General features: G+C 43.9%; 1 protein-coding gene and 1 pseudogene across 2 annotated transcripts; both read left to right on the top strand.

Annotated features, from left to right (window-relative positions):
• Positions 1–2,827: 2,827 nt before the first annotated feature.
• On the top strand, positions 2,828–6,662 carry LOC147990055 (uncharacterized; annotated as a pseudogene).
• Positions 6,663–7,368: 706 nt separating this feature from the next.
• On the top strand, positions 7,369–12,573 carry TPR5 (Tetratricopeptide repeat (TPR)-like superfamily protein). 2 transcript variants are annotated; one of them, XM_048711010.2, is made up of 11 exons: positions 7,369–7,797; positions 8,181–8,264; positions 8,377–8,501; positions 8,781–8,902; positions 9,018–9,100; positions 9,287–9,394; positions 9,610–9,723; positions 10,347–10,511; positions 10,595–10,689; positions 10,795–10,892; positions 12,241–12,573. In XM_048711010.2, the coding sequence occupies exons 2-11, from the start codon at positions 8,181–8,183 to the stop codon at positions 12,369–12,371; spliced, it is 1,125 nt and encodes a 374-aa protein (XP_048566967.1). In that variant the 5' UTR covers positions 7,369–7,797; the 3' UTR covers positions 12,372–12,573. The 2 variants fall into 2 exon arrangements, with proteins under 2 accessions (XP_048566967.1, XP_048566962.1); XM_048711005.2 differs by having other exon boundaries at positions 7,370–7,797; positions 10,326–10,511.
• The last annotated feature ends 758 nt before the right edge of the window (positions 12,574–13,331 follow it).

Genomic DNA, 13,331 nt, shown 5'->3' with positions numbered 1-13,331 from the left:
GATGAACAATTATCACTAACTTTACTAAACCCCATGTACTATAATTCATGACAGCCATTTTGGAACATTGCCACATTCAATATTTGGTGTAATTGGCACATGGGCACAGCATGTTCCACTTGCCCACATCATAGACAAGTGTTGCAGCATGTCTGAAGCAACACCGAAGCGCCATTTGTGTTCATTGCACCATGAAACAACAACTAAACATGAAGGAAGCATTCACCATCAATAAAGTTAAGGCCACACATATATAGATAGCATTCTAGGTTACCACCACAGGTAGCAGGCAGTTCACAACAGATCCAGTTCAGACACACAATACATTACATTACATTACATTAATATAGCTAGTTTCCAAGCAGTTCTGACCCAAATACAGCTTTCCAAAAGTAAAACATCATCAAATATACTGATGATGAGTATGGCTTCCAGCTTCTGATGATCAGCATGATGTAGGACTAGAGGTTAGGGTTTCTCAGGACCTTCAGGAGGGCACAATGCTGAGCCCTGATCTTGTACTCATGACTGGAGATCGATGTAGCCCGGCAATGTTCCATCAGATGCTCCAATAACCCAGACCTGGGCTTGGGCTTCCTGCAGTAGGGGCAACGGTACTTTTCAGTCCTCTAGTTGTGATACATACCAGGTCCTTGGGCCCTGATCTTCAACACCTCCTTCTCTTCAAAGGACTCAACGTTCCCCTCGTCCACATCATCTCCAGATTCATATTGCACACATTAATAACTGACATTAATACATTATGCATTCAAAAACTATAAACACGTAATACTAACTCAATGCATAAATAACAATTCAACTAGGCCTTACCTCGTACGGCTGATCTTCATCAGAGTCATCTGGGTAGAACCCAGTCTTGTCCCACTTCCTCTTGTTGCCCACAAGATCCTCCTCCTCCTGCTATATTGTCAAACAAGCACATCAATTACAATGAATTGAATTGCAGTTCACAGAATGTCATTACAAACAAAATTGTGAATGTGAACCACATTGGTATGTTGCAAGTGACCAAATGCTTTCCTTACAAATGCAGAATCTAAGGAATCAATCAAGAGACAAATTATTTCCTTCATAAATGCTAATGAAAATGCAAGTTGGATTCTTGTCATTCCCTGGATTGACCCAACACTTTTTTTTGAGGGAATCCCCCCCCCCCACTAGTTAATGGAAACATATAGAATATTTTGTTGCTAGGATCCTGCCTTGGAATGTTTACTTCACACTTTACATATAGTATATACTAATTACAGAAGCCAACTACAAATTTTAATATGCACAAATTACTGTTTTTGGGATAATGCAGCAAAGCTCCTACACATATTAACATAATGCAATAGTTAATTAGGTACAACTTCAACTATAAATGCATACATCTCCAACAAACATCTAAAATTTCATTACTTACCTAAACAACAACAAATTATACTATAGATGAATCTTGTATCATCTAAATCAATTCATTGGCACATCAAAATTGATGCATTCCAAATCAAATATGTTTCCATCCAGTATCATTGAACCACAGATCAAATCAAATAATCATAAATGTCAGCAGCATTGAACTACAGATCTAATAATCATATGACATCTATCTGACCTTAAATTCCCCCTTAAATAAGGTATTCAACCTCATACTAATTAAAATCTAACAAGCAAAATTTCCACTACTAATCTAATAAGCATCTGAAAAAACCCCAAGATGATTTTATCTCTGAAGCAATGGCATTGCAGAGGATGTTCAATGCTGTAAATATCTCTGAAGCAATGGCAAAATTCCACTACTAACCCAAACTAAATAAGCATAGACTGCCCCTTCCCCTCGAGCACGCTTCCCCTCTCCTTCAGAAGCCCCAATCCAACACAAACAAATCCAACCCTTGAGAAGCTCTTTTTGATTAACATGACAACACCCATTACATGAGCACATCCCTCACTATATTTACAACCAATCTAATGCACCATCTAATCACCTCAGGTAGACAATTTCCAAAAACACAAGGCTATGCACAACCCATCTCATAGCCTCTGCCTGACAGGCATCAATCAAGCATCAAATAACTGCAACTATGACAACATGCATCAATCAAGCATCTAAGAATTGCAACTATGACATGCATAATCCCTAGAACTAAGCATCCATTTAATTAATCATCAAGCCAAAGAACTAAAGCAGGCACCAACCCAAACCAATAGAGAAGTATATATTTGAGTAATCCATCATCTAATCCTCAAGCCAAACACCTAAAGAATTGCAAAAATTCCACTACTAATCTCATAAGCATCTGGAAAAACCCCATCCCTCAATCCGGCTACTTCTAACCTAATCTAATAATCATAAGTGGCCCACCATTCTTGCACGAATCAAATACAGAAAAACCCTAATGCAGAGAAAACCCTACCTCCAACAAATCTAACCAAACAAAGTTCTGGCCACAAACCCTACAATCTAAAAACTACCAACTAAAAGTGATAAGCAGATACCTTCTGCTCCGCCTCCTCCTCGTCGGAGCCGGCCTCCACCTTCTCCCCCTTCTCCACCTCGTGCGCCTCGCCAGAGCCCGCCCCCACCTTCTGCGCCTCGCCAGAGCCCGCCTCCACCTTCTGCGCCTTGCCGGAGATCGCCAAAGCGGGCGCATCTGGCTGGACCGCGCCGCTGCAGCCCGCCCCCGCTTTCTCCGGATCTCCAGCGGAGGGAGCACCGCGTTGGACGCCGGCACGCCCCCTCACAAAGGTGCCCGCAGCGACCTGTCACGCCTGCTCCACCAGATCTGCGCCCCAATCAGGGCGCTCGCCTCCTGCGTCCGCCATGGCGATGGAGAGGATGCGGTGAGGGAGACGAGGAGGTTGGAGAGGAGAGGGAGTGGGGAGTGGAGAGAGGGAGACGATGCGGCGGGGGGAAATGGTGGGCGATGCGGCCGGAGGTGGTTGCCGTCCACATTTATATGATGGGACAGTTTTGGCAACTACCCGTGACACGTGCTGCCCCACACGCGGGGCGGCTTCACGCGTGCACGAAAGGCCGCCGTATACAAACAAATACGTATACGACCGGGCATACGATCTAACCGGGCCCGTACGGGCCTCCCAGGGCTCCTCGATGGCTATACGCGGGGGCAACAAAGACGATCGTGCCCCTCGTTATGAACTGTTTTTGGTTCATCCTGGCCGTCGATGTGTTTTTCCACCTCGCGTTCAGCCCAGGGGGAGCACCGGAGCAGAAACGTTTGAAACTTCAAAATATTTTATAGCTCAAATCATTGGTCCAATAAAAAAATCGTTTTCACATAAAAATCTATCGCGACGAGATCAATGAAACTACTCCCTCCGTTCCATATTACTCGTCGCTAATTTAGTACAACTTTGTACTAACTCAGCGACAAGTAATATGGAACGGAGGGAGTAGATCTCATGTTGACATGTTCTGATGACCTTTCTTTCACGCAAATAGTTACTGGCCTAGTCTAAGTTATCAGCTCTAATGTATGTATATTTCATGCTATTTACACATAAGTCATCGTGATACGTTTTCAACAACTTTTTTGTAGCGACCCGATCCCAATGGATCGTAGCCTCTGTGCTTAAGTGTCATGCCTGGATCGGTATGCTGACACATACAATACTCAAGGAATTATAACAGAGTTCAATCACACACTTATTACATCGAGGTCCTCATAGAGAGTATTTATTACAATAATATGGCTAAAGGCCAACTAAACAAAATAACTGCGGAAGCTTCAAAGATAAATGAGTCCATCCAACTCCACGGCAAATACCGAGTGCATGACAACAATCTATCGCACCATAATCCTCGTCTGAAAATTCTGCAACATGAGATGCTGCAGCCGTGTAGGTCAGCACATGGAATATGCTGGCAAGATCACACTATAGAACAATGATGAACAATAGCTATCACTACATGCATATTTGGCTGGTGGAGGCCCATGGAGCTTAGTTGTTTGGTCCAGTCTTGTCTGGTTTTTTTAATGATAAACAGGCGTGGATGTAATCTAAGAACAATATTGTGGCGTGTGTAGCATGTGTGAGCCGGTGTTGTATGGGTTCTTGTCTCATTTCTTCTTCTTAATTTAATGACACGCAGATCTCCCGCGTGTTCGAGAAAAAAGAGAATGTTAAATACAGGTGATAAAAGTATTGCCAGTATGTTATCTTTCTGTTATAGGCCAGGGATCAGAGCGAGAGCAACGGCACACAAGATAAATTAATAACCTGACACTCAACTTTATATTCCTTAACTTTTTTTGTTTTGTCAAATTGATCCACACTGAGAAGAATTCTTATTATCTCTTCAGATCTTGCTGGACTGGCTTCAATGGGGTTGGCAACTCTTTGCTTGGGCTCTGTGAAGATATTTTGGACAAATTTGCATTTTTTTACAGTCCACTGATGATCTTAATCTGGTTTGGGGTATTCTGAGAATTGTTTCAGGCTTTATTTGGTACCAACATGAGTGACTGTTAATACTCCTTTGATTTACTCTTCACATGGATGACCAAGATTTTGTGTAGACATTTTTGTTTTCCTTGTTATACTCCACCAAGAATTCTGTCGAGTATTTGCTCGGGCTTTTCTCAATCATCTGGAGACGTGAACTAGGATAATTCCTGGCAATACTAGCTCCCTGGAAATTAAGACAAGACACAATCCCTACATATATGGTAGCTGAAACTTTGCGTTCTAACTAGTTAAATCGGCCCCTCTTTTATGTAAACTCTTGTATGTCTACCATAGATAATCTGGCCCCTCTTTTGTGTAAACTCTTGTATGTCTTGTACATGGATTGCAGGTTTTAGTAACATCTTCTTTGCTTGAGAGATTTTTGTAGGCTCTGTTCTTTTCCACTGGGAGGAATTGGTAAGTCTGTGCTTTTGGACAAATTGTTCTTTTTAGAAACTTTTGGAGAATTTGGTGGTAGTCTCTCATCTCTTGAGTTTTTTTGAGTTTGTGCACTGTTGCTTTGGCGGATCGATTTCTTGGGCCAAAATGATACATGGGTGTGGTAGAGAGTCGGTAGTCTGGGCCGCATGGCCGCCCGGAGAATAATAAAAAAGTAAAAAAAAAGAATAAATGGAAGTCGCTGACGTGTGGGCCTCCGCCGGCTATCGGCCAAATTTCGTGTTTTGACCCTTTTCGCATAGAAATTCAGGATCTGACCCCTGTTGAAAAGAATTTCGGGATCTGACCCTTTTTCCTACCGCCATGGGTTCTGGCAGTAGGGTTAAACAGCCTACCGCCAGAACCTGCGGCGGTAGGATACTTATCCACGTCAGCAGCGTTAACGGTCTCCGTCCCACCCTACCGCTGCTGGTCCCGGCGGTAGGCTGTCCGACCCTACCGCCAGGGCCTCTGGCGGTAGGGTTTAGGGCAGTTATAAGCCGTGGGTCGCCCTACCCCCCTCCCCCCCAACCAGCCGCCCCAAGAACAGAGGAGTTCTTCCTCTCGCCCCCTCTCTCATCTCCTCCACTCCCCTCTCTGGTCTTCGTCGTTTGATCATCGTTTTTGAGGATCGAGATGGCCCCGAAGAAAGCAAAGTAAGCTCCTTCAATCCCTTCAATTAGTTTTAGTCAAATAGCTTTCGATTCGTCGCATTATTTGATTCAAATCACTCCCCTTTTTGCACTAGATTTAATTATTTTGAACCCTAGGATTGATTTCGGTTGATTCTAGATGTTGTATTGTGTTAGATATGAACTCTAGTCACTAGTTGGTATGGTTATGTGAAGATGAACCCTAGTTCATATTATTTTTGGAGGATTTTTTTTGGTATGATGCATGTTGGAGGAATTTATTGTGATATGATGATGCATGTTGATATGCTATGATGCAACATGCAAGTAGTGGATATAGTTGGAGAACAAATGTTGAACCCTCAAGATGAACCTAGTTTATGATATGATGAATATTGGAGATATGATGCATGTTGGATGTGGTTGGAGAAATATGATATGGTATGATGCATTTGACCACATGATGAACCCTAGGTTTAGATTTTTTTTTTCAAGGTGATTAACCTTTGTGCGATGAATCTATATGTTTAGGTACAAAAGCTTGGAGCAAGCACCGCCGACTCCATCACCGCCTGCTCCTCCCACTCCTCTCCAGCACATTCCGTCAGAGATGCCGCTCCCGTACATGTACGAGACCTTCCCCGAGCTGCTACAGCCGGTGGGATCTGTCTCAGACGAGGTCCTAGAGGCCACGAGGGCAATGCGGTGGCATGAGAGGGCATAGCGGATCCTTGACGATGTCATGGCTTGATCGCAGAGCGTGAAGGAGTGGAAGGAAGTGAAGGCAAAGATGGAGGCAGATTCAAGTATCTGATGTGTCCGTCGGGAAGCGTGCATTGAAGTTGTGCAGAATTACGCCAACTATCTCGTGAGCAATTTGGGTGGAGAATCTACTTCGAGAGCAATGTGGAGGAGAAAGTCAGGATGCCGCCCCCAAGTGCATATGCGTTCAATATCATCAACTGGGGAAGGGCGGAGGCGAAAACTCCAGCGGGTAGGGCAAGGTGGGAGTGCTTGAACGGCCGGATGCCGACCAGCGTTCCGCCTCCGCCTGAACCGGTGGATCCGCTGCCGTTTCTGTCTCCACGGCCCGGGCTAACATACGAGGAGCTCTGAAGATGATGATGTATGCCCGCTCTTCGAACTTATCGGCAAATCGTCCTATTAGTTTGTCTTGTGTCTTTCAATTATGTTCTCGATGAATAATGAAACTATGTGCCTCTTGTAATGCCATTTGTTCATTATCTATTCAGTTTGAACATTAAGTTAACTTCATGCCATTTGTTCTTGTCAATATGAGTATACTTTCATGGTAAAAGAAATGAGTATATACTTTCATGGTAAAAGATATTGATTTTGAAAAGAAGCAATCAATTAAACTTGAAACTCATAAAACACATGACCCTTCCGTCATGGACCCTGGCGGTAAGGTCACACAACCTACCGCCAAGGCACTTCGATATTTCGTTACAGAAACTTTCCGAGGCAAAAACCCAGCAACCACCTACCGTCAGGTGTTCTGGCGGTAGGGTTCGACAGCCTACCGCCAGGTCCACTGGCGGTAGGTTATTTATCCACGTCAGCTCGAGCAAACGGTTGCTGTTCCCCTCCGTCGCACCATGCCGCCAGAACCCCTGATAATATCGAAAGGGTCAGATCCCGAAATTCTTTCCAACAAAGGTCAGATCATGAATTTCTATGCGAAAAAGGTCAAAACACTAAATTTAGCCGTCGTTGAGCCGGAGCATGGCCGCACGGGTGACCGACGACGAAACAGGCTGAACTAGCAGGACCATTTTTTTCCCCCGGAGAGAGTACTAGTCGGCTGGACCTAACCATGTGCCGCAGAGTGGTTCGAGCTCGACCGAGCCAGCCAAAAAGCCTGCCCGCTTCCTCTTCCAAGAAACGCTAGCGCCGCCGCCGCCGCCGCCTCCCTCGACGCCGGCCTCCAATCCAACCATCCCTCCCCTAATCCAGCAGAGAGGCTTCTCTGCCTGACCTTGCGCTTCGCTCGGTAGAGAGACAGAGCGCCCGGCTCACCGCGCCGACGCGCCGCTACACTGCCCCTGCCCACCGCGTCGTCCCGCTTACGCCGCGCCTCCGAGCCGCCCCCGCCTCCGCTGGACTGCTGCGCCGCTGCGTCAGGCCGGAACCCCGCCCCTGTCGGCTCGCCTCCGCTGCACCGCCACGGGCGCCTGCTGGTCGAGCTCGCCCACGCGTTCCCACTCTCGCCGCGCCGCTGCTCCAAGAGGTGATGGATTTTCCCGGACCTGTACCCTAATCCCCGTCAAACAGTAGCCTAGCATGCTTAGGGTGATTTTTCCAATTTTCATTTCTTAGAGCTTGACTTGATGCATTTTCTTACCAATCTCATGTTATAGAAATAACAAGATGAATATGTTATGCGTAGTTTTATCTACTCCCTCTGTCCCAAAATAAGTGACTCAAAGTTTGTACTAACCTTAGTATAAAGTTAATACAAAGTTGAGTCATTTATTTTGGGACGGAGGGAGTACTTTGTTGGATCATTAAGCACCGAGATCAAATTCTGAAATAATGCTAATGCAGTCAAACCATTTTTTTTGGGTGCATTATCGAATCTAACCATATCCATCTTGTTTGTTGTTATTAAAGATGGCTGGTCGGTACAATCGCACAAACTACTCGTCCTACCTGAACGACGAACCAATGCCTGACGCCACTTCAGAAAAGGAACAGGTATGTATATATGCATCCCAATACAAACCCTTGTGATAACTTTTCGACTGCTGTGTTGAGAGTCCGAGACCAGTTCCGTGAACCTATGTTGTTTCTGTGGTTGTGTATGCAGGGTAATGAGTACTTCAAGCAGAAGAAGTTTGCTGAAGCGGTTGAGTGCTACTCGAGAAGTATCGCATTGTCGCCGACGGCTGTTGCCTTTGCCAATCGAGCTATGGCGTATCTTAAACTAAGAAGGCAAGTTCCTACACTAGAACCATGCTTGTGTTTGCTAGCCTGTGGCATTTACTGGTTTGATTGTGCTAGTAGCTGCAATTGATTTACTATAGTACACCTTATTTGTGGCTCTAACCATAATTCTGGTTGATGGATAGATCAAGCGAAACTTTCAGACTGCTGATATTCTTCTTTGCTATTTGTGCTAATATCTCGCGTTTTCCCTGTTGTGGAACTTGAGAGCCATGTTTTACGGTCACTATCTGGTTTAGTCTTACGTTTTTATCTGGAACTTAATAGATTTGAAGCGGCAGAGAATGATTGCACTGAGGCTCTGAATCTGGATGACCGTTATGTTAAAGCATACTCACGCAGAATTACTGCAAGAAAAGGACTTGGGAAGCTTAAGGAAGCAATGGATGGTATTCTGCGTTTTAACCCTTCTTGATTTTCCATTTGACAGTGCTTTCCTTGTAAGCTTAATTCTTGTCTGCGTGAACATTGACAACTATTGTACATTACTTATTTGCATAACAGATGCTGAATTTGCTGTAAGTGTCGATGCTAACAATCCAGAATTGAGGAAACAATATTCTGAGATAAAGGCACTACTCATGGAGGTGAGCAGCTATTTACTTCAATTTTCATCTGATGTGTTACCATTAGTGTTCGCATCCAAGCTCTTTGGTCAAATTTTCTATTCATTACTTATGTATCCACATTCAATCTTAGATGTTGTATTGAAGTATGACTGTCTGTGATGCCCCCTCCCATTGCTTGTAATAATGAGTTTATTACTTCTGCAGAAAATGGCCAAGAGAAGTTCAGTTCAAGCTAAGCATACAATTTCTGAATTTGATAAAGCTGGGGATAGAAAAAATATCACTTCTCATGCACCAAGTGATCCCCAGAAGGTAGGTTATAGTGTTCTATTGCATGATACGCTGTGTCTTTCCCTTTACTAGGAGTAAAGTTTTCCAACTCTTTGTCCGATTAATATAATTCATGCACATGGCTCTGCGATTTTGAAGTAGCCCTCTGTTCTGTTTCTTGTAGAGCTGGTTACATTCCACCTGAGGTCTATTCAGCAAACATGTTTGGGTTTGTAATTTCTGATATAATTCTACAGGACAGTTTCATGGAAGTTGATCCGCCTGGGAGAGCTGCGGCTGGGATCAGAGAATTATCAGGTGGTGCGTCCAAAGGAGGATCTGGTGTAAGCCTCAAAGACAATAACATGCAGGTGCGGTCTGACTAACATATCTGGCTATCATAAATGCCCATGATATTGTGTCCCCTTATATAGGAGTTGGCTAAAACTAAGAGATGTATGATTTGTGTGTTGGTACTTATCAGCTTATACCATTGCATAGTTTGCATCGTCAACGATATAACCTGCATAGCATATGAGTTTGTCTGCTTGTTCATGCATTTTGCTGAAATATAGTATTTGATCCTTATGGACATATGAAAAAACTGGTTCATGTATCTGAAGTTCTCAAAATCCATCAAAGCTTGGTAGCTGGACTGGCTTCCAGTAGCTAACATGTCAATTCAAGCAGTGGAAAGCCTGCCCACTGGGCAAGTTTACTCTTTCAAATTAGAATGTTGATTCTGTGGTGGAGCAGAGTGTTTGGGTGGCTGGAAAACCATGAAGGAGCAGGCAGAGGGCGAGCCCTCCCTAGCCATTGGAGTAATACTTAAAGTTCTGCATATAGGAGCACATTTATGTTCTACTAATTTAGTGCAAATGTGATGTAAAGTACTGATTTTGCACACTTCTTTGGGGAATTTGAAGTAGTGTTGCTTCTTCCTGTTACATTTCAATTCTTTAATTTAATGCAGCAATCTCGAGATGCTAAACAGAAACCTGGACCAGAAATATCAGTGCAAGAGCTTGCATCACGTGCTGCTTCACGATATATATCCAACACTGTAAAAAGTGTGAAGACACCAAAGACAGCTTATGATTTTGAGGTTTCTTGGAGAGCTATCTCTGACGACCTTACCCAGCAAATACAGTTGTTAAAGGTTTATTCTCATCCTCTTTTTGGTGTCTTAAATTAATGGCCGTATGTACATTTCTAATTGTCACTTTCTTGTTATGTGATCAGTCAATTCGACCAGAGAGACTTCCAGAGATTTTTAAGGATGCACTTTCATCAGCTTTTCTGATTGATATCGTGAAGTGCACAGCCTCAATTTTCCGGTGTGCTTGCCTCTTACGTTTTTTAAAGTGTTTCTTACATTCTCTTGCAGTACTCTCATGACCTGTACTGTTATTACCTATTATTAATTTGTATTATGTACTCAGGGATGATGCAGTGTTAGCAGTTAGCATTTTGGAGAATTTGGCGAAAGTTTCTCGCTTTGACTTGATCATCATGTGCCTCTCACCCATGCATAAATCTGGTATGTTTGAACTTGCTGCCCTTGCATCCATCGTATGTTTTCCCTTATCATGCCCAGCTGTTTATTAGTAGTAGTAGATTGATAGTCCCTCATCTGGCATTCCCTTGGTGTTATTTAAAAATCATGAAAGATTATTTGAATTGCATTTGCCTATACTCCTGTGTTGCTGATGTAGTCTAATCCAATGGTGGATATGGATAATCCAAGCGTTATGCGTTATTAGCCATTAGGTCGACTTCTTAGGTTCTGCCACATCATGCTTCTAGGTTTTTCCAGTAAGAGTGCAAAATTAAAATTTGTCACATGGCAGCCTTGCTGCTCATGTCGCTAGATTGGCACCGCTGGATGCCAGCAACGTGGGACTGCACCTCCCTACCTCCATGTGCAGCTGCTTTTTATGCGACCTTCCTACCATCCATGTTCCCCAATACGTAACATCATGTCCCTGTGAACTTCAAGAGCTGAGCTCTGGATGGTGGCACCGTGGTAGATCCAGTGGAGCACCACAGATGTGCCTGGGCAAAGTCATAACGCTGTATCGGGATATTTAAATGGAAGGGAGATAGTTCAGAGCTGGTTTGGCGGGGGCAATAGTGGCCCGGAGGTCGCAGATGAGATGGGGAATGGAGCATGGTTTTCGAGTCGACGAGTCGTTCTGGGGTAGCGACTCTTGAACAGTCGACCCTGTAGTTGCGACTAGTCGCAACTCGTCGACCAGTCAGCACGTTGAGTCGAATTTTTTTTACGACTCATTGACTGGTCGTTTGGCTCAAAAACAGGGGGATGGAGAGGCATGGTTAGGGTGTGGTTCAGTTTCGAGCGTACAGGCCAGCCAGTCTACTGTAGGCATGGTTAAGTCAGGTTGCTACTGTGCACTACGGACTTGACCGCCAAGCAGTCACCAGTCACCACTGCTGAGGACTTGACGATTTGGAGAAAGAGAATATACGGAGAGGTTCAAGGGGGCGAATCATCCGAGCTCAGCAGAGGGTTGTGCACATGTGAACATGTTGATATGGAAGTAGTATATTTCAACATGCCTATACATAAACCATCCAAATACAATGCTGATAAAAAAATGAAGTAGTGGGATCATATACAAATGTGCAAAAGAACCCAGCTGAAGGGATCTTAGATTGGGGAACACATCTTAGATTGAGTTACTGGGAGGCCAATTTTTAAACGAGTAGGCTCCCCTCACCAATTCCAGTGACCTGATGATTTCTTAGAACATTCATTTCAATGAATCTGTGTATTTGGACTTTGGACATACTGGTGTTAACTAGTTGCACAGCATCATTTATTTGACAATACTCTATTTGCTGCTGCTTGACTCTTTTCCGGTCAGAACTGCGGAAGATATGGAGTCAAACATTCCTTGTTGAAACTGCATCACCAGATCAAGTTGAAGCCCTCAGGCGGCTGCAAGCCAAATACGTTCAAGGAGGATGGCATGATGACATGTTCACTTTGAGCTAATGACGACTTGATGAGGTTGTAAAGACAGTTCCCTAGAGATCCCTCTGCCCTCTAGTCCACCGATATCGGAACACAATTGTAGAATGAATCTTAATTCTCGTTGGAGCAGTGAACCATAGGAGGACTTGATTCAGAAACATCAATGGAACCATATGATTGTGAATCATGTTTTTGAGATTTCCTGGAGCTTTGCTGGTTCGAAGGTTGCCTGTGCCTGTGCTTTTCTTTCTCGCATGCATTTGTGCATTTTTGTGCTCTGTAAGTTGTAGGGTTCATGGTGGGTTTCTTTTTCTCTGTTGATTGTTTTCTTCCTTCCCATAGACAAATTCACTGAACTACAGAAACATTATATATTTTTCAAGTGGCTTTTTGCATTGAAGCGGTGAACAATTTTATGATATGAACACTTTTTATTTGCCTATGGCAACGAATACCATAGGCGGTAGGTCCGTCTTTCTTTCCTAACTCCAATCCACCAGCTTACGGTGTGTAGATCTGACTCCTCTATCATCGCCGGAGGGAGATGAAGATCCGCGGTCTGGTGAGCATGGGGATGCGCTTCGGCCGACAAGCCACAAGATTTTGGTCCGTCCGGTTGTTTCGCAGCCAGCCGCTTAGAGCATCTACTATTGGACTCATATCCGCCCCAAACGCCCGTGCTGTTTGATCATGGTGGTTCCTATTCCACGCGTAGGTCGCTACCGCATACCCCCCGCGCTTATTCCTTTCCTTATTTCTCTTTCTTTTCTTTTTTTTCTTTTACATTTCTGTGACATCTATTCAAATTAGTGAATATTTTTGAAATCATGAATATTTTTTTGGAAAGAACATTTTTTATTGAAACCATGAACATTGTTTATCTTTCACTCACATTTGTTTGAAATCGTGAACATTTTTCAATTCCGCGAACATTTTTTACAATTCTGCAAAAAACAAATCTGAAACCGTGAACATTTTTTT

This window comes from Triticum urartu, chromosome 1A (genome assembly GCF_056163025.1).
Source record: "Triticum urartu cultivar PI428250 chromosome 1A, HENAU_Tu73, whole genome shotgun sequence".
Lineage (NCBI taxonomy): Eukaryota > Viridiplantae > Streptophyta > Magnoliopsida > Poales > Poaceae > Triticum > Triticum urartu.
The sequence above is the reverse complement of the archived record's forward strand: the minus strand, read 5'-3'. Positions and strand labels throughout refer to the sequence as shown.